At 47.8% G+C, this 17,830-nt stretch overlaps 2 protein-coding genes across 2 annotated transcripts in view; one reads left to right on the top strand and one right to left on the bottom strand.

Annotated features, from left to right (window-relative positions):
• Positions 1-2,696: 2,696 nt before the first annotated feature.
• On the top strand, positions 2,697-4,779 carry RPL31 (ribosomal protein L31; the record flags this gene model as incomplete). The annotated part of the gene is made up of 3 exons (XM_014533117.1): positions 2,697-2,851; positions 4,446-4,558; positions 4,635-4,779. Coding segments are annotated over 3 exons (300 nt in total), but the record flags the coding sequence as incomplete, so codon positions are not given.
• An 852-nt stretch (positions 4,780-5,631) lies between these two features.
• The window catches only part of TBC1D8 (TBC1 domain family, member 8 (with GRAM domain)), a 101,942-nt gene continuing 89,743 nt past the window's right edge, over positions 5,632-17,830 (bottom strand). The window contains exons 16-20 of the mRNA XM_014533133.1: positions 14,776-15,016; positions 14,286-14,351; positions 7,954-8,043; positions 7,555-7,652; positions 5,632-6,798 (exon numbers count right to left, since the gene is read on the bottom strand). Of these exons, the coding sequence (XP_014388619.1) occupies positions 6,322-6,798; positions 7,555-7,652; positions 7,954-8,043; positions 14,286-14,351; positions 14,776-15,016 (972 nt within the window). The 3' untranslated portion in view covers positions 5,632-6,321. The remainder of the gene's footprint in view (positions 6,799-7,554; positions 7,653-7,953; positions 8,044-14,285; positions 14,352-14,775; positions 15,017-17,830) is intronic.

The following is a 17,830-nucleotide window of genomic DNA, read 5'->3' as shown; positions in this document are numbered from 1 at the left end:
CGGAACGTGGGCGCTGGCCGGGCTGTGCTGGTTCTGACCCACAAGGACGGGCGTGGGCACTGGCCGGGCTGTGACCCGAGGCGAAAGGGAGGGGGACCTGCGTCTGGGGCGCCAGGTACTAGGATGGGCGGCCTCGCTGGGACGACGTGTTTTTCAAGGGGCTCAGAGGTGCAGCTCGTGGGCACCGGCGGCTGTCGGCGCGGCACCCCGGCCTGCCTGGGGTCTCCGTGGCTTCCGGAGCAGACATCGGGGCCTTTGCGCATTGATGTTGCTTCTGAGGAACCGCGGCCGGCCACCACCGCTTCCCTCACTTTGAGCTTTATTCTCACCAGGCTCTTGTGATGGGCACTGCCAGCGGCCCTTGCAGGTTTAGCAGGGAACCCAAAGGTCCTGCCTTCCCAGCTCACTTGCAGGCAGTTAGACCACGTATTTAGACATAAACGCTAAAATATGCGAGTGAAAAGGGGTGCTCTACAGGCCACCCCAGTCCTAGGACTTGGAAAGTGGAGGTGGGCCATTGCAGGTGAGCGAGTCTTTCCGGCACTTTGTGCTTTGTTACAAAAGCCCTAAGCCCAGGCCTGCGTGGCACCAAACCCTGTTTCTTCTCTAGCTGCTCCTTCTCCGTCTTGGTGGAGTCCCAGGACTCCGTCCCTCTGTCTGTAGGCCGCTGTCTACATCTCAGGCTACACGGCCCAGCCAGGCTCCTGGGTCAGGCCACCCCTGCCCTCCTGTTTCACTGGCAAAGGAGCTTGTCCTCTTGGCTCTGCCCTTCCTCCGACCCATCGCACGGGTCCCTGCGGCATTCTCTGTCCCTCGGGTGGTTAGTTTGCAGCTCCCTCTCCTGGTTCCCTTCCTCAAACCCCGGTGTATCCTCACCTTCCCCTGGCTTCCCATCCCACCCAGAGTGGAACCCAAAGTACTTGCTGTGGTTCCTCATGGACTGGCCACTTTGTGTCCTGGTTGAGGGAAGCTGGCTTGTGTCGGCCCCTCGCCCGTAAATGCTTTCCTCACGCACCCCTGCCTGGGCACCGTCAGCTGTGGCCCCGCATCTCCGTGGCCGTCCCACTCCAGCCCGCCGCCCGTCCCAGTGCTCTCTCCCGAGTCCGTTTTTGTCACACTTGACACCAGCTGATGCACTCCAGGGGTCGTCTCACACCCTGTTGTGGCCTCTGGCACCTTTTGCTTCTAGGTGGTGAAGCATGTAAGTGAATGGTGTGACCTTGTAGAAATAACCAGGAGCTGGTGAGAGGAGTAGGGAGCAGGGGAGACATGGTCAAGTGGCTGTGGGGGCGTGGAGAGCCGGGTTTTTTGTGGGTCGTGGACATTGTTGAAGGTTTAGAGCAGAATGAAGTCCCTGTGACAGGCTCCGTTTGCTGCTCTTACTGCATCCGATACGTTTGCCTCCTGACAGGAAAGAGCACTGTTAGGCGCCGTTGGGTTACAGAGGTGAACGAACCATTGTGGGGCCCCTTCTGACAGTCACGTAGTGAACACCCTTTATTTAAAAAAAAAATTTTTTTTTAGAAATATATTTTATTGATTTTTTACAGAGAGAAAGGGAGAGGGATAGAGAGTTAGAAACATCGATGAGAGAGAAACATCGATCAGTTGCTTCCTGCACACCCCCTACTGGGGATGTACCCGCCACCAAGGTACATGCCCTTGACTGGAATCGAACCCTGGACCCCTCAGTCCGCAGGCCAACGCTTTATCCACTGAGCCAAACCGGTCAGGGCTTAAAAAAATTTTTTTAAAAATATATTTTATTGATTTTTTTTTACAGAGAGGAAGAGAGGGGGATAGAGAGTTAGAAACATCGATGAGAGAGAAACATCAATCAGCTGCCTCCTGCACACCCCCCACTGGGGATGTGCCCGCAACCAAGGTACATGCCCTTGACCGGAATCGAACCTGGGAACCTTCAGCCTGCAGGCCGGTGCTCTATCCACTGAGCCAAACCAGTCAGGGCTAAAATTTTTATTCCAGAGAGGAAGGGGGAGAGACAGAAACATCAGCACCTCTTTAGACTGTTCTCTTTGCGCCCCCTTGGATTGGCCTACAAATGTTTGACCATTTCCGCCTGTAGTAAAGTGTTGCTTTTTCACGTTTTTAAGTAAAAGCATTAAATTTCAATGGATGTCTGTGTCCTTATCTAAACAGCACACAGAAGGTGAGAGCTCAGAGCTGGGACCGTCAGGAGTTAATGACGGTGCCTGGCACCTCCCAAGAGCTCAGTAGCGTTGACTCGACCTCAGGTACTTGGTAGGGGCTCTGTGCACTGCAGGCCTCTGCTCTCAGCACAGACCAGGGTAGGGAACTTAAATTCGTACTGAGTGGGCTCCAAAAACATGCTGTGTCTGAAGGTGTGACAAATCTACTTACCATATTCCTATGGGGTACAGTGTATGCTTTGTGTTCAAGCATGTTCTAATGGCATTCTTAGATTCCTCTTGACAGGATAGAGTTTGGGGGCGCTTTTGCTTATCAGGAAAGGGTGGGCCATGGTATGTGCTAGCATTCCTTAAGGGTTGTGCGCAGAGCCTTATCCTCCGTCACTAGAAGCGGGGATGCAGCTCCTGTTATACCAGTTGCTGGGCATTAGCGCTGGTGGAAAAAAGGATTGTTCTGCCTTGTTAAAGTTTGGTTTAGGTTTTTTATGAAAATAGGACATTCAATTTAATTTTGTGCTCCTTTAATTCATTTTTTACTTATGTTTGAATCTAAGGGGTTTCAAGAAGCGTGCCCCTCGGGCACTCAAGGAGATCCGGAAATTTGCCATGAAGGAGATGGGGACTCCAGACGTGCGCATTGACACCAGGCTCAACAAAGCTGTCTGGGCCAAAGGAATAAGGTGGGAAGTTACGTGTTATAAGAGTTAAAATTACACCAGCTGATCCACTTGCTCTGCACCCTGTGTATGAGCTCAGTAATCACTGGTGCATGTCCTATGTAATAAAAGGGCAATATGCAAATTGACCTTAATAGCTGAACGACCACTTGACCAGTCACTGTGAGGAGCACTGACCACCTCTCAGTCCCTTTCCTTCCATCACCATCGACGGATGGCGAAAGGGAACCGAGGGTGGGTGGCGGGTGGCGCCAGGCCAAGGCCCCCGCCCCGTAGGTCAACCCACACAGGGCGCCCGTGGTGGGGGCGGGGCTGGTGAGTGGGCAAGAACAGCTGACCTCTTGGTCCCTCCTCCTGGCTGGCCAGATCCGATCTCCCAGTGGCGAACGGGGAGGTGGGGGAGATGGCCCTGATCACAGGCCAGGCCTAGGGACCGTACCTATGCACGAATTTCGTGCACTGGGCCTCTAGTGGAATTATTAAAAAATGGTGAGGCAGTAACTCAAAGGGGGTTAGTGTCTGCAGAGAAGCCTTTGGATGTGGTATTTGTAATGAGACCCAAATGAGGGTCCAGCAGTGCAGGGGCTGGTAGGAGTGTTGCACAAAGAGATGTGGTGTGATCTGGGAACAGGTTGATGAAGGTGGAAGTCAAACAAGTGACTTGAAGAACAGAATGAGGATGGAGAGTTAGGCAGGAGGCAGATCATGGGGAGTCTTGTAGGTCGTGGCAAAGAGTTTGGCTTTATCTCTAGAAGCCACTGGAGCACTGGTTTGCAATTTTACCTCCCCTCCCCAGGCACACATTTGGTGATCACTGGTGGGGTTGCACACAGGCCAAGGGTTCTGGAAACATCCTAGAATGCACACAGCCGCCTCCACAACAAAGAAACACCCAGCCACCCAGCCCCAATGTCAGTAGTGCTGAGGTTAAGAAACCCTGCTTAGAAGCAGGAGGGTGTTTTTGCTGTGAAGGACGATGAAGGTACCAGCATGGAGGTGGGCCTAGCTAAGGGCAGTGAAGTGGTAGGGGCTGGGCGGTGGTATGAGCTGGTGTAGGGCAGGGTGTGGTGTCTGGGTGGCTTTTCAGTGTTGGGGTTGAGTGGGATGACAACCCCTGAGAGCAGCCTGCAGTGGGCCAGCAGTTCGAGTTCAGTAGAAATGTATCTAACAAAGGAGCCGCCAATGATGGCTCCTTTGAGATAAGTGGGGAGTGGTGTCAGAAGCCAAGAGTCCCAGGTTTCAGGACACTTCACATCCTCCAACCAATGAGAGGAGTGGACTGCCTGCCTGAGGCAGGGAAAGCGCATGTCATTGTCCCGTGTTCAGTGTAGCCTGCAGAGGGGGGTGTTTCTCCAGATTTACCTTTTAGACAAGCCCATCACCAGTTTCTGTGCTGGTGGCAGAGGGAGAGGACCTGGCAAGTTAGGCTCACATTTCCACGTTGGTCAGGTGTCCTGCCGGCTCCCTATCAGGTTGGAACAAAGGACGGAGCCTTGGAAGCCTGTGACAGCAGTGGGGACAGGATGTCTGAGGACCCCGGTGCCTGTGTCATGATAGGGGGCGTTGACCTGACCAACACGTTTATGTTTCTTATTAGGAATGTCCCATATCGTATCCGGGTACGTTTGTCCAGAAAACGTAATGAGGATGAAGATTCACCAAACAAGCTGTACACATTGGTCACCTACGTGCCTGTCACCACTTTCAAAAGTAAGTTTCATGCCGCTCCACAAGCTGCCGCTGGGGAGGGCGCGGGCGGAAGGTGACACCTCCTCTCCTTCTGCAGGTCTGCAAACCGTGAACGTGGACGAGAACTAATGCCGCTGGGAAGGGCGCGGGGTGAAAGGTGACGCCTCCTCTCCTGCAGGTCTGCAGACCGTGAACGTGGACGAGAACTAATGCTGACGGTCGAATAAAGTTATACAACTGCCTTGGAGGTTGGTTTTGTTTCTGACGGCAGCGTAATGTTTGTAACCTTAAAGTAGTTCCCAGCTACAGAACCATTTGGAGAGGTTTCTTTAATACAATGTCTGTATCCCTTTTCCCAGCCCCTGGAGTTGGAGTATATAGACAGGCCTAAACAGGGTTTTCTAGGTAATTTGGCCGTGTAGCCTGGCTTTAGGACCCCACAGGTAGTTGGGACATTGGAGGTGCAATGGTTAGTGCTTTTATATGCATGTTTCGTAGATTCTAAAAGATAAACATTTCCCAGAAACTGGCTTGTAGAACTCAATTGCCATTGGCCACTTTTCATTTTAACAAACTGAAATGATGCAATTCATAACCCTTTTCGGTCCAACCTCGAGGCTGACTCAACAGAACAGGCGCTAGGAGCAGGTCCAACGTTGAGCAATAAACATTAAAAAGTTCAACATTCAATCCCGTCAATTAATTTGGACCAGACTGTTTGAATTCCAAAAATAACATTGGACCACAAAGGGTTAATGTGTATTGATATAATTGTCTTCTAAAGTAATTGATATTCTGATGGGGTAATTTACATGTACAGTTAATGTCTTAGCTCACTTGTAAAGCCCCATGAGATATTTTTAGTTCCAGTTTACATGGGGCTAAAGCTTACCCAGCCCAAAATCTGAATACGGCTGAGAACAGTGTTGCAGGGATGATACTGCATTACTGTGTGCAGAATTGCAAGGGTTAAAGACCCCACCGTGGTGCACTCTGACTTAGAGCACCAGGTGCTGGGGGGTAGGGGGAAGTCCTCCAGCCTCTGTTCACTGCACAACCCAGACCTCAGAACTCAAATAACTGCGAGGTATAAACAAGGACCAAAGTCGGTACAAAAATTTCTTATTAAAAATCTTAGAGGCCAACATTGATAGCATGATTTATACACAACATTTTTGTAAGGAAAGTGAATACAACCAAATATATTAAAATGGTTTCAATTACCAGCATTGAAACAAAATTTGTGCAAAGAAAAAGCCAGATGCAATTGCATAGACAGTGGCTCTTAGATCTTCAAAGTGAACTTGACTCTAGACCTCCCATTATCCAAGTGAAAAATGAGCTTGGGCGTTTCTTAGTCTGGGTTAGCATGTAGCATTGGACCTGTGTTCTATCTGAATGAAAACATCACAGCAGCGGTGCCTATTTCAGTGAATCTGATAGTCAAACAGCCTGGCCTGGCTGCTGCGGCTCAGTTTGTTGGAGCGGCATCCTGCGCACCGGAAGGCTACAGGTTTGATTTCCAGTCAGGGCACATGACAGGTTGCAGGTCCCATCCCAGGCCAGGGTTTGTATGGGAGGCAACCAATATCAATGTCTCTCCCTCTTTATTAATAAAGAACACAATGTTGAGGGTTGCATCAGTTCTGGCCACAGTTGGGGCTGTCAGGTTGCTTATCTGGATGCCCAGAACATAGACTATACTCAGAATGAATGAGACTGAAATCTGGATTTATGGGGCTGACAGTCCACAAATGGGTGGTTCTTGCTTTGTTATGGCCAACTCATCTCAGCAAGTCACTATCTTGCTTAAGTTCAGGCAGTGATTGGCTGCTCATTTCAAAAGTTTTGAGGTTGTACTGATTGATCTTGGCATTTTCAAGTTTGGATTTAATGTCCAGTGGCTTTTCAAAAAAGTTTACTAATGACTGTTCAGTCAGAAGTGAAGCTAAAATGTGTTCAAGGGAGACTGTCCAGTCCCCTTCCGCCTCTTCAGGAAATGCCCTGGCGTCCTGGGGAGCTGTCCCAGTGTCTGTGTCCGCAAAAACAGAGTCCTGCTCAGGAGAAGGTGCTGAGGCCCGCGGCCCCTCCCCGCTCTCCTGGGAGCAGCTCCCTGAGCTGCTGCTGCTGCTGTGCTGCCCCACCTCCCCGATCTGTAGCAGGAGCGTGGTGACCGTGGCGATGGCTTGGTACAAGTTGTTTTCCTCTGGGTCTTCGTGGAACATGCTGTACAAAGTTTTACAGAACTGGATAAATTCTCTCTGGAATACAAAAAAGTAAATAGCAGCATGACCAGGATGGAAGTATAATGCATTCTTAAAAGAACTTGGAAGCAAAACATGAGAAAAGGTAGCCTCTGCCCTTTGCCTCCAAGGAATTTCAGCACACTCAGAAGTGTGCTATTCATCTACACAGCTATTGAGTGTGTGCACACCTTTCAACCCACAAGTGCTGGGATGTGGCATAGAGACCAAGGTTTTGGAGATTCAACTGGTGTTGAAGCAACTGGAGTACACTAGTTTTTTAGGGAAGAAAGCTGTGTCCACAGTGCTCCCATATGCTATCACCAGGGAAGAAACTGACTCTTGATCACGACCTGGGTAAATGGGTGTGACAGAAAAACCTTTCAAAGACATGAACCAGCCCTGGCTAGTTTGACTCTGGCTAGAGCCTCAGCCTGTGGACTGAAGGGTCCTGGGTTCGATAAAGGTCAAGGGCACATGCCCAGGTTGTGGGCTTGATGCCCAGTAAGGGGTGTGCGGGAGGCAGCTGGTCAATGATTCCTTCTCATTGATGTTTCTATCTCCCTCTCTCTGAAATCAAAAATATTTTTTAAAAATCTAGGAAGCAGTGTGTCCTGTTCTGAAGACATTTTAATTACCACAATGTCTAGCTCCCAGAAGTTACAAAACCCTTTGATTATGGCTTTGGTGGTAAAGGAGCCCCAGCTTAATTATTAGGCTTACTTCTGAAGAGATCGACAAAAGTTAATTCTTCACACAGAATATAGTCCATACCTGGCTCATTTGGGGCAACTCAGTCTCAGATTTAGCTTTTTCTTTGGCTAAATCCTTAATCATCTGCTTTAGCTGTTTCTTGTAGTCGGAGGCATCATCTGAGACAAAGGAAACAATATATAGTTTAAATAATTTCAGTAAAAGCAAAACAGAGAAGGGGAGATGAGAAATTAAACCAAGATCTACAAACAGCCTAGGTAAAGGGGAGAGAGCAATGGACCACGAAGGGGGTGTGGCTGCTGGGTGACTTGCTACTAGAGGACCGTGGGCAGTCACCCGGGACACTGCAGCCCTGTGGGCTCCTGGCCTTGGGAAGCAGTGTGCTCAGTACTGAGTCTCAGGACGGGGAAAGTCTAAGGAGAGCCGCCAGCTGGCTCCTGACAGTGAAAAGGTACATGCCGTTTGCTTTCCCAAAGACCAGGGGTCTTGATGTGGACAGCAGAGGGTTCTTCAGTGGTGACTGGCTGTCTTGGTCATCTTCAGTGAGGGCTTAAAAAGAGATTGAACAAATTACTGTAACCAAAATCAAAGCTTTTTAGGTAAAGAAGCTAATAGATAAGTAAGCTAAGCCAGCAGCCCCCAACCTCAGCTGCAGCCTTTGCAGGGTCTGCGGAGCCCAGTGCACACCAAGGTGATGCCTTTCCCTGGTGCCGGTCCTGCTGCGGTTAATGACGTGCCAGTTCATAGGACTGACAGGCACTGGCCGGGAAGTGTGTGGAGTAAGATCCATTGTGTTTAAATACAAGTCAGTTTATATGTACGTGTGTCCTACACACAAATTTTACACAGAATCTTGAGATGGGATAACAGGTAATTTAAACTTCTCGTGTTGTTTTCCCCTGAGCACATGCTGTTATATAATTTCTAACAAACTGCAAAAAGCTTTACTGGGTGCAAAGCACTTTATTACAAGTTTTGAATTGCACAAAGGTCCAGTTATATCAGAACCCTAATGCACTGCTGATGGAGTAGAAGGTATTACAGCCCTTTGGGAAGGAGTCTGGCAGTTCCTCAAAAAGTTAAATTACTATTCAACCCCAAAATTCCACTAGACAGGTAGGTATACACCAAATGGGAATGGAAAAGTGTCAGCTCAAAAACTTGTACACCGATGCCTGTAGCAGCGTTGTTCCTAAGAATTGGTGAATGGAAAAATTATGGCATGCCCGTAAATCCGAGTATCACATTTAGCCACAAATGACATATTGGTACATGCTGCCACCCTGATGAACCTTTAAAACGTACTAAGTGAAAGCAGCCAGACAAGAGCACATACCGCATGATTCCCTTTCTATGAAATGCCTGGGCAAGGCAAGTCTGTAGACTCCAGAGCAGTGGTTCTCCACCTTCCTGATGCCGCGACCCTTTAATACAGGTCCTCATGTTGTGGTGACCCCCAACCATAAAATTATTTTTGTTGCTACTTCATAACTGTAATTTTGCTACTGTTATGAATCGTAAATATCTGATATGCTATATGTGTTTTCCGATGGTCATGACCCACAGGTTGAGAACCGCTGCTCCAGAGGAAAATGGATGAACTGGGGCAAAGCCACACGGTATGGGCTTGCTTTCTGGGGTGATGACAAGCTGCACACTTTGAATAAATTGTACAGTATGATTTATAGATTAATAAAACTTATAAAGGGGATTATGGACAAAGGATCCTCATTTTAAAAGCAACCTCAGCTTATTTGTAAACCATTCACTGTGAAATCAAAGGCAAAATTCAGTTGTGATGGAACAAATGCCCACAAAATGGTACCAAAGCCTTGATAAGCTACCCTCTCCTTGACAGGTTTCTGTTTTTTTCCTTATTTTTTTTCTTTTCTATTACAAAGATAGTCATTCTCTTTCCCAACTTTACCCAAGACAAATTCTACACAGTGGCACATGTGAAGCCACTCAGAACTGAATAGGAGGAAAATTACAAACACTGGGTGGTCCTGGAGCCAGCATGATGGAAATGGACTCCTGGGAAACAGGCCCTGAGATGTCAACAGGACACGGTCTCTATCCTCAGAGCTTGGTATACCAAACAAACCTATTCACAAGTCACTAACATGCTTCAACGCAAGAACCAATAAACACAAATGTCATGGGAGCCTACGGCAGGAAGATTCACACGGTGGACAGTGTCCAGAAAAGAGGCAGATAAAGTCAACAGTGACGGAACTGGAAAGGTCAATCAACCACAGAGCAGGGCTTCCGACCTCTCCAGTCCTGGCACAGAAAACACGACCTGACTGGGCACTAGGACACAATGCATTAGGGAAGAGGGTAAACCGAGTTTATATACAATCCTCAAATGTACTTGCAGCCTTTTAATGAGCTATTTGAACTTTTATTATAAATGTAACCTTATTTTTGTAATTCCAATCTATATAATAGCGAGCCAGGGTCGTAACATCTAAGGCTCGTGGCAACCCAGCACTGACTGCCTTAGGGGGCTGCAGATCAGGCCCAGAGAAAGGCCTGCAGAGAGAGAGGCAGGGTCTGATCCGTAGCCACTGTGGCAGCCCTTGATCAGAACTTGCCTCTCTCTCCCAGCCTGGCCAACAGCCGCACCTCCATTTCTCTCCAGGCCTCCACGGGGCTGCTGATCAGGCCCAGAGATGCTGACTGGCATAGAAACTGACCGACCAAAACCAAATCTGGGTCAACTGTGAGGAGCCAATGTCTGCCTAGGAGGTTTGACACTGACTGACATAGAAACTGACCAATCAGAACCAAATTGGCCGGCAGAGGAGGGCAGTTGGGGGTGATCAGGCAGGCAGGCAGAGAGGTTAGGGCAGCCGTGGGCAAACTACGGCCCACGGGCCGGATCCGACCCGTTTGAAATGAATAAAAACTAAAAAAAAAAAAGACCGTACCCTTTTATGTAATGATGTTTACTTTGAATTTATATTAGTTCACACAAACACTCCATCCATGCTTTTGTTCCGGCCCTCCAGTCCAGTTTAAGAACCCATTGTGGCCCTCGAGTCAAAAAGTTTGCCCACCCCTGGGTTAGGGGCAATCAGGCAAGTGAGTGGTTAGGAGCCAGTGGTCCCAGATTGTGAGAGGGGTGTTCGACCGCCAGTTTAATGGGATCGGGCCTAAACTGGTGGTCAGACATCCCCTGAGGGGTTCCCTGATTGGAGTGGGTGCAGGCTGGGCTGAGGGAACCCCCCCTCCATGAACGAATTTCATGCACCAGGCCTCGTGTGTGTGTGTGTGTGTGTGTGTGTGTGTGTGTGTGTGTGTGTGTGTGTGTATAAAATTCATAATTCAAGGTTATAAATGAATTAAACATTTAAAGTTTTCATTATGTCTCACTTCAAGGACTGCACAAGTTAAAATCTGGTGAATGATTTACATTTGGTTATCTGAAACTCCCTTATCTCTTACATCTGCTTTCAATACAATCTGGCCTCCAGATGCATTTCTCCATCATATTTTCTTGCAAAAGCAAAATAGTGCTCTCCTGTTACCCCCTCAACGTGGTTGGAAAAAACAAATATGGGACTTGAATTTGGATTAGGAATTCCAGTATATCCGAGTCACTGATGAGAAAACCAACTAAAGCAGCTGTCGCCAACCTTTCAGACTTCACAGACCACCAGTTGTGTAAAGTATCCAACTGGTGTCTCAGGTATCGACTGTAAAAAAGTCACTTGAGGTATATAAGTACTGGATTAATCTAATATCTTAATGGCTTCCTGGCAATAATTTCACAAAATTTTTTTTAAGTCAGTTTGTATTCTACACTTCATATTTTTAAAAATCTTCTAGTGGCATTTTCAACTCGGATTCCAATCCAAAGAACAGATCTCTCACCAAACCCAAGCTGTCCATTGCCAAACCAGTGTGCCTGGCATCACTTCTACCTGGCTGATGTCAGCACTGGCCAAGTTGTTAGACAGAAGGTGAACTGTCACTTTTTGTGTCCTGTGAGAAGTTGACCTTTGCAAGTTTCCTCAGTACATCATCTGTTTTTCAGAATCATTCTCAAACTGAATCTTCACCCTGACTGCATTCTCTGAAGGAAGTTCTTGATCCTGGGAGGAGTCATCATTTAGCTCATCTCTTTCCACCTCGGCTGGTGACCTGCTCATGTATGCCACGTCGGTCGTACTCATTGATAATGTGGCCTTTCCTATGAACCAGGAGGTCATGGATCGGTTCCTCGTCAGGGCACATGCACGTGCCCAGGTTGTGGGCTCGATCCCCAGTAGGGGTGTGCAGGAGGCAGCTGATCAATGAAATCTCTCTCACTGATGTTTCTCTCCCTCTTCCTTCCTCTCTGAAATAAAAATACATTTAAAAAGTAGTAATAATGTGGTCCTTAGAGCAGTGTAGTGACCCTTCAGTTTTCTTGGTTTCCAGTAGGTATTTTGACATACGGGCATGTTCCCAAAAGTGGGAGATTATAGTTTATTTTCAGTATTGTTCCTGAGTGTGACCGTAAGAAAGGCCCGATCAGAGAGAACCAAGACGGTGGGTATAAACTGAGTGCCAGACTGTCCTCTGAGGCACACGTGGGTCATCCTGACTTACTGGTCTCTGGGGTACTGTTCAGCCCTGTGTCACCTGAGACAGCAGCAAATCATCTGGACATTTCTTTTCTGTTGCCTTTGCTAAGCAGTGGAGCCAATGAGTGAGCTCTCCTAGAACTCAGAGGGCCCGAGGCCCTGCCTCCGCTTCCTGAGTGGCAGCAGAAGCCTCAGCTCGGGCCCAGGGTCAGTGGCTGCAGGGGCCAGGCGCTGGGCCTCCCACCAGGCAGACAGACGTACTCTGGGCCCAGATTCACACTGTGACCCGCAGCAAACTTCCTCATGAGAGTTCAACTCTTCCAACTAGTGCATCTGTCCTACCTTTAATCCAAAAGTTATTCATTATTGGTGGAATGCATCTATTTGTTAAAATTAAATTTATTTAAATGAAAATACTTAAATGTATTGTGGCTCGTCATGGCCTTGGCAGATTGATGTGTTTAACTGCAGGTTTTAGAGTCTGCATTCTTAAGACTTTTTTAAAAAAAACTGCATAAAAATTCAAATAATAAATCAAATCTTCCATTTAACAATTTAAATTCAGAGTCACACAATATAAGTATTACAATTTTATATATTCAGAACATTTTTGAAAAATGGATTTTCTGAAGCCATAAAGGTCTTAAATTGATTAATATAATTAAAATATGCCTTTTAGAAATAAACTTGTAATTTGGAAACAATAATTCAATATGAAGTATTGAGAATCAAATATCAATCTCAAATGATATAAAAAACTAATATATTTAAAGCTATACCAAGAATGAGATCTATATGATCTTTGTAACTTTTCTATAAATCTAAAATTATCACAAAGTTATTTAAAACTCAAGATGAAATCATTGAATAAAATTAAGTCAATCATGTCGTATTTAGCAATACCAGATAGAATGATTATGAAAAGACGGTAATGACAATGATGATAATAAAGGAATAACTATGCATGTCTTCTATGTTAGTAGGAAAACATGAAAAATAAGAGCAAATTATGTTTGCATAAATGGCAAAGAACTTCACTGATTCTGTTTGCAGGGAAGTAGCAATGAAGTGCCATAGCGCGCCCCGGAGGTAATGTACACAATGTTACACATCAGCCCAGTAATGCCAACCTCAAGACGTGGGCCCAGAAGCCCATAGTAATATGTGCATTTCCAACGCTGGCACAGGTGTTAGCTGTAAAAGCCACTGGCTTGGCCTGGAAGCCTAACAGTGCCCCAGGCGCCTCACGGGAAGTTCTGTCAGAGGCCCCCATCCCGCACCAGGACTGTGGTGAGGCCAGAGACCTGGAATTCCTCACCCGCCTCTACCAACTTCAAAGGCCCATGCAATACCTGGAGGTGAACACCACGTCTGGTCCTGTAGATTTCAAAACTGCTTCCTTTGTTCCTGGTTACCACTGCTTCGATTTAAAGGAAGCAAGGCCTTACATGTTGGAAAACTGAAGGGGTTCTTCAGCAGTAGCATAAAAGAGCCACATCTGCTGAGACCACCAGGCCTGGCTTCCCCATACATCCACAGGCCAGCAGTTCCTACAGTGTGGTCCTTGGACCAGCGGGTCAGAAGCCAGGGCTCAGGCAGGTGTGCTGCCAAGTCCTGAAGGCTTCTGCTGCCCACTCGCATCAGAGCCACCGCCATCGGCCACAGCACGGCACTCAAATCTGCCGTCAAGAACCCTAAGTCAGAAACATCGCGCCCGGCCGGCGGGGCTCAGTGGCTGAGCATTGGCCTAGGAACCAGGAGGTCACAGTTGGATTCCCAGTCAGGGCACATGCCCAGATTGTGGGCTCGATCCCCAGTAGGGGGCGTGAAGGAGGCAGCTGATCAATTATTCTCATCAGTGATGTTTCTATCTCTCCTCCCTCTCTGAAATCAATAAAAATATGTTTTTAAAAAAGAAACATTGGTTGCTTCCAGTCTAAATGAAATTCAAAAAGAACTTGAGGCCCTGACTGTGTGGCTCAGTTGGTAGAGCACTGTCCCCTACACAGAAAGGTCACAGGTTCAATTCCTGGTCAGGGTGTATACCCAGCTAGGGTGCCTACGGGAGACAACAGTTGATGTTTTTCTCTCAAATAGATGCTTCTCTCCCTTCCTCTCTCTCTAAACCAATAAAAAATAAAAAGAACTTTCGTGTTGTGCACAAAGCTGGTCAGTGTCAAGGCAGAACAGAGCCCGGTATGTCTCAGAATTTCTTACCGGGAGGAACGTGGAGCCTGTAGAGCAGTTTAATTTTCTCATTCATTTCTCCGTTATACATAGCGTCTGGGGGAAAGAGAGCAGATGCAAGCAGTTCACATACACTTGTCATAGAGAACTTCCTCCTCCCCTGCTCCCAGGCCCACTGTGTGCATGAGCATGTGAGGGGTGGTGACGGGTGACTGCTGAGCTGCCAGGAAGCCTCATGCCTTCCGAAGGCTCTTTTTACGTGTAAGCATTAGGGACGTGGCTTCTAGCAAGTCCCCACTCCCCGGCGCCATGAGAACAGCTCAGTGACCTGGGGGCTGAGAGCCTGGTCCCCCCTTCAGGAAGCATAGAGACCTCAGGAGGAGCCTGCAGTGATTTTAAAAATCACAAACTTGTGTCAGGCCATTCACAAGGACAGTTCATTGTTCCTGCTACACAGTACACCTTGCACTGTGTTCACAGACTCACACCCAAAGCAACGTGCTGCAGTCAGCAGTCCTACCGAGGCAGCTGGCAAACGCTTTGAATTCGATAAGATGGTCCATGTTGTCGTCCAGGAGCCGGAAGGTCCTCTCGGCGAGGATCTCCGTGTGCGCCCCGCAGGTCCATGGCGAGACCAGCTGGAACAGGCGTGCAAACTGCCGGCTGTCTATGCGGTACTGCTCGGCGTAGGGCCGGCTGGGGTCGTGGCGGGCAGGCCCGGGCCGCGGCTGCTCCCAGTAGCAGCTCATCATGTGCTCCCGCTGAAAGCAGAGGGGCCGCGGCCGCTCACCACAGTTGGAGGATTCCCTGCCTTGTCAAATCATTACTATTGAATATGAAACATTGTAACACAAATGGGAAAATTAAGTCACGGGTCTCACCACTCCGGCCAGACATGTAAAGTTTTTCCTTGCTACCATGTGAGTGTAATTTGGACACCCTTTTTTATTAAGGTTTTTCTTCTTTGTAGCAAATGTATTTATAAAATTTACCATTTTAACCATTTGTAAATGTACAGTTCAGCTACCATAGTTTTAATTATAGAGGACATGCAGTGTTTAATTTGATGTTTATGTAGCCAAAGCTACAGGATACAAAAGGAGCAACACTTGGTTACCTGTCAGAGGGAAAATGGGGGCAGGGAACCAAATGTGGAAAAACATACTTGTTTTATATGTTCTAAATGTTCAATCACATGAATATATTAACGATTCAAAAAAGTCAAAGTACGAAACACAGGGTATGAAAGTCTGAACAGACTGAAAACTAAAGACATCAGAACTGGCCCAGGCACTGGGGACCACCCCCCCCGCCCTTACGTCCCCTCCCGGGATGTCTCAACTCACGACTCGGGTCCCCACACGTGCCCACACCACACTGTGCCAGCGCACACACCATTTTGGACAGAAACCAAAATGCCATTCACCATTTTACTGTCACAGTCACTGTGACATGCTCCTTCAGCAGCCTTTACAGAATCGCGACACGCAGCACGCAGGTCTAATACAGTCGCTCCTGAAAGCCCCAGCGCACTGAGCTGCCGCGGGCATGTGGCGCCTGCGATGCAGACGCCCATGGAGCCCTGCCCAGAAGAGCACCGCACGGGAGCCGAGGACGAGTCCCACCCGTGTGCACAGAGCCCCCCACACGCCAACAACACAGAAGCAGGCGCGGCGCCCACAGGCAGCACGGGAAGGGCCCAATCAGCCAGTGAACTCCTGGAGCGACTCAGCCTCACTGAGGAGCAAGCAAGGTTAAAGTAAAAGAAAATGTGGTTTCTATAAGACTAGGAAGGCGTTCAAGGGTCCGTAACATTAAATGCTGGAGGGAGCGGCCGCAGGAGTGCGCGTGCGAGACATCCTCCGTGGACCTGGAATCTGAAAGCTCAAAGCCCTCACAGCTGCCTGGCCGGGCGGCGCCGAGGGAGCCCCGCAGGGCAGCAGCGTCTGGGCGATGTCCACTCAGGCAGCACTGTGCATCGAGCAGCAAAAACTGGAGACACAAATGTCCCTGAATAAGTAAACATTAAGTAAATTATGGTTCTGCCCTACAGTGAAGCTGTGCAGCCATTTTATAAGAATGAGGAAGAGCTGTAGATACTGATTTAGAAAAATGTTCATGACTGCCTGGCCGGCGTGGCTCAGTGGTTGAGTGTTGACCTATGAACCAGGTCTTGGTTTGATTTTTGGTCAGGGCACATGCCTGGGTTGTGGGCTCGATCCCCAATGTGGGGCGTGCAGGAGGCAGCCGATCAATGATTCTCTCATCATTGATGTTTCTACTCCCTCTCCCTCTCCCGTCCTCTCTGAAATCAATAAAAAATATATATATAAAAGAAAAATATTCATGACAAAAAATTGCAGGCCATTATGTGCACATAACCTTGTTTTTGTGTGGAAAAAAGGATAAGCGTGTGTGTGTGTGTGTGTGTGTGTGTGTGTGTGTGTTCACAGAGAGAGAACATAAGGGTAGAATCAGGAAAGGACTCGCCATATTGTGAAGAGTACTTCCTGTACAAGATAGGACTGTAGGTGCAGATAGGATAAATCCTTTTTTTTTGTTTTTGCTTTAAAGTTTTATATTTTTTCAATGGTGAGAGTAGGTATACTTTTACTTCCGTTAGTTTAAATTTTTTATTGAATTTTGAAAAGTTAACCAGAACATGATGGCAATAAAGTGATATTTAACAGACTAAATGCTCTCTTGGGCCTAATATTCCAGCAACAGTGAACAGATGTAGCTGATGGTTAAGAGGAGCAGGTCCCGGGTGCTCCCAGGAGAGCCCGACACCGAGCGTGCTGCACATGGTCACACCTCACCTGGGGGACAAGGCTCATGAAGCGGTTCTCTAACCGAAAGGACAGGAGGTGGATGTCACAAATCCGAGTTTGTGTGATTTAAAGCCTGCTTTACAGCATGGATGGACCTAGACGATACTATGCCAAGTGAAGTAAGTCAGACAGAGAAAGACAAATACCATATGATCTCACTCATATGTGAAATCTAAAAAACAAAAGCAACAATGAACAACAAAAACACAAAGCCACAGAAAAGAGCTCAGGTTTGTGGTACTGGTGGGGGCAGAGGGGGCAGCAGGGCAGCTGGTGAGGGTCAGAGGCACACTTTCAGTTGTAAGTGAGCACTGGGATGTAGTTACCGCTTGGAGACTGGATAGCACTGTGTGTGTATATTTGAAAGTTGCTAAGAGAATAGATCCTAAAAGTTCTCATCACAAGGGAAAACACATTGTTTTCTTTTGTGTGTGTGTTTCTATGAGAAGAAGGTGTTAACTAAACTTACTGTGGTGATCCCTTCCCAGAGCGTGTGAGTCGAGTCATTCTGTATGCCTGTTCATATCAATCATCTATCCTAATAATAGACAAACATGGTAATTGACCATACCTTCACTACACCTCCCATTGGCTAATCAGCGAGATATGCAAATTAACTGCCAACAAAGATGCCGACTAATTTGCATACTGCAGGCAGGGCAGGACAGCGGGAGCCGCCAGCGAGAGCCACCATCCAGGCCCCCGTGGGCGACCCCAGAAGCCGCCTGCCTGCGGCCCGTGATC

Source organism: Myotis brandtii, unplaced genomic scaffold (assembly GCF_000412655.1).
Source record: "Myotis brandtii unplaced genomic scaffold, ASM41265v1 scaffold1213, whole genome shotgun sequence".
Classification (NCBI taxonomy): Eukaryota; Metazoa; Chordata; class Mammalia; order Chiroptera; family Vespertilionidae; genus Myotis; species Myotis brandtii.
The sequence above is the reverse complement of the archived record's forward strand: the minus strand, read 5'-3'. Positions and strand labels throughout refer to the sequence as shown.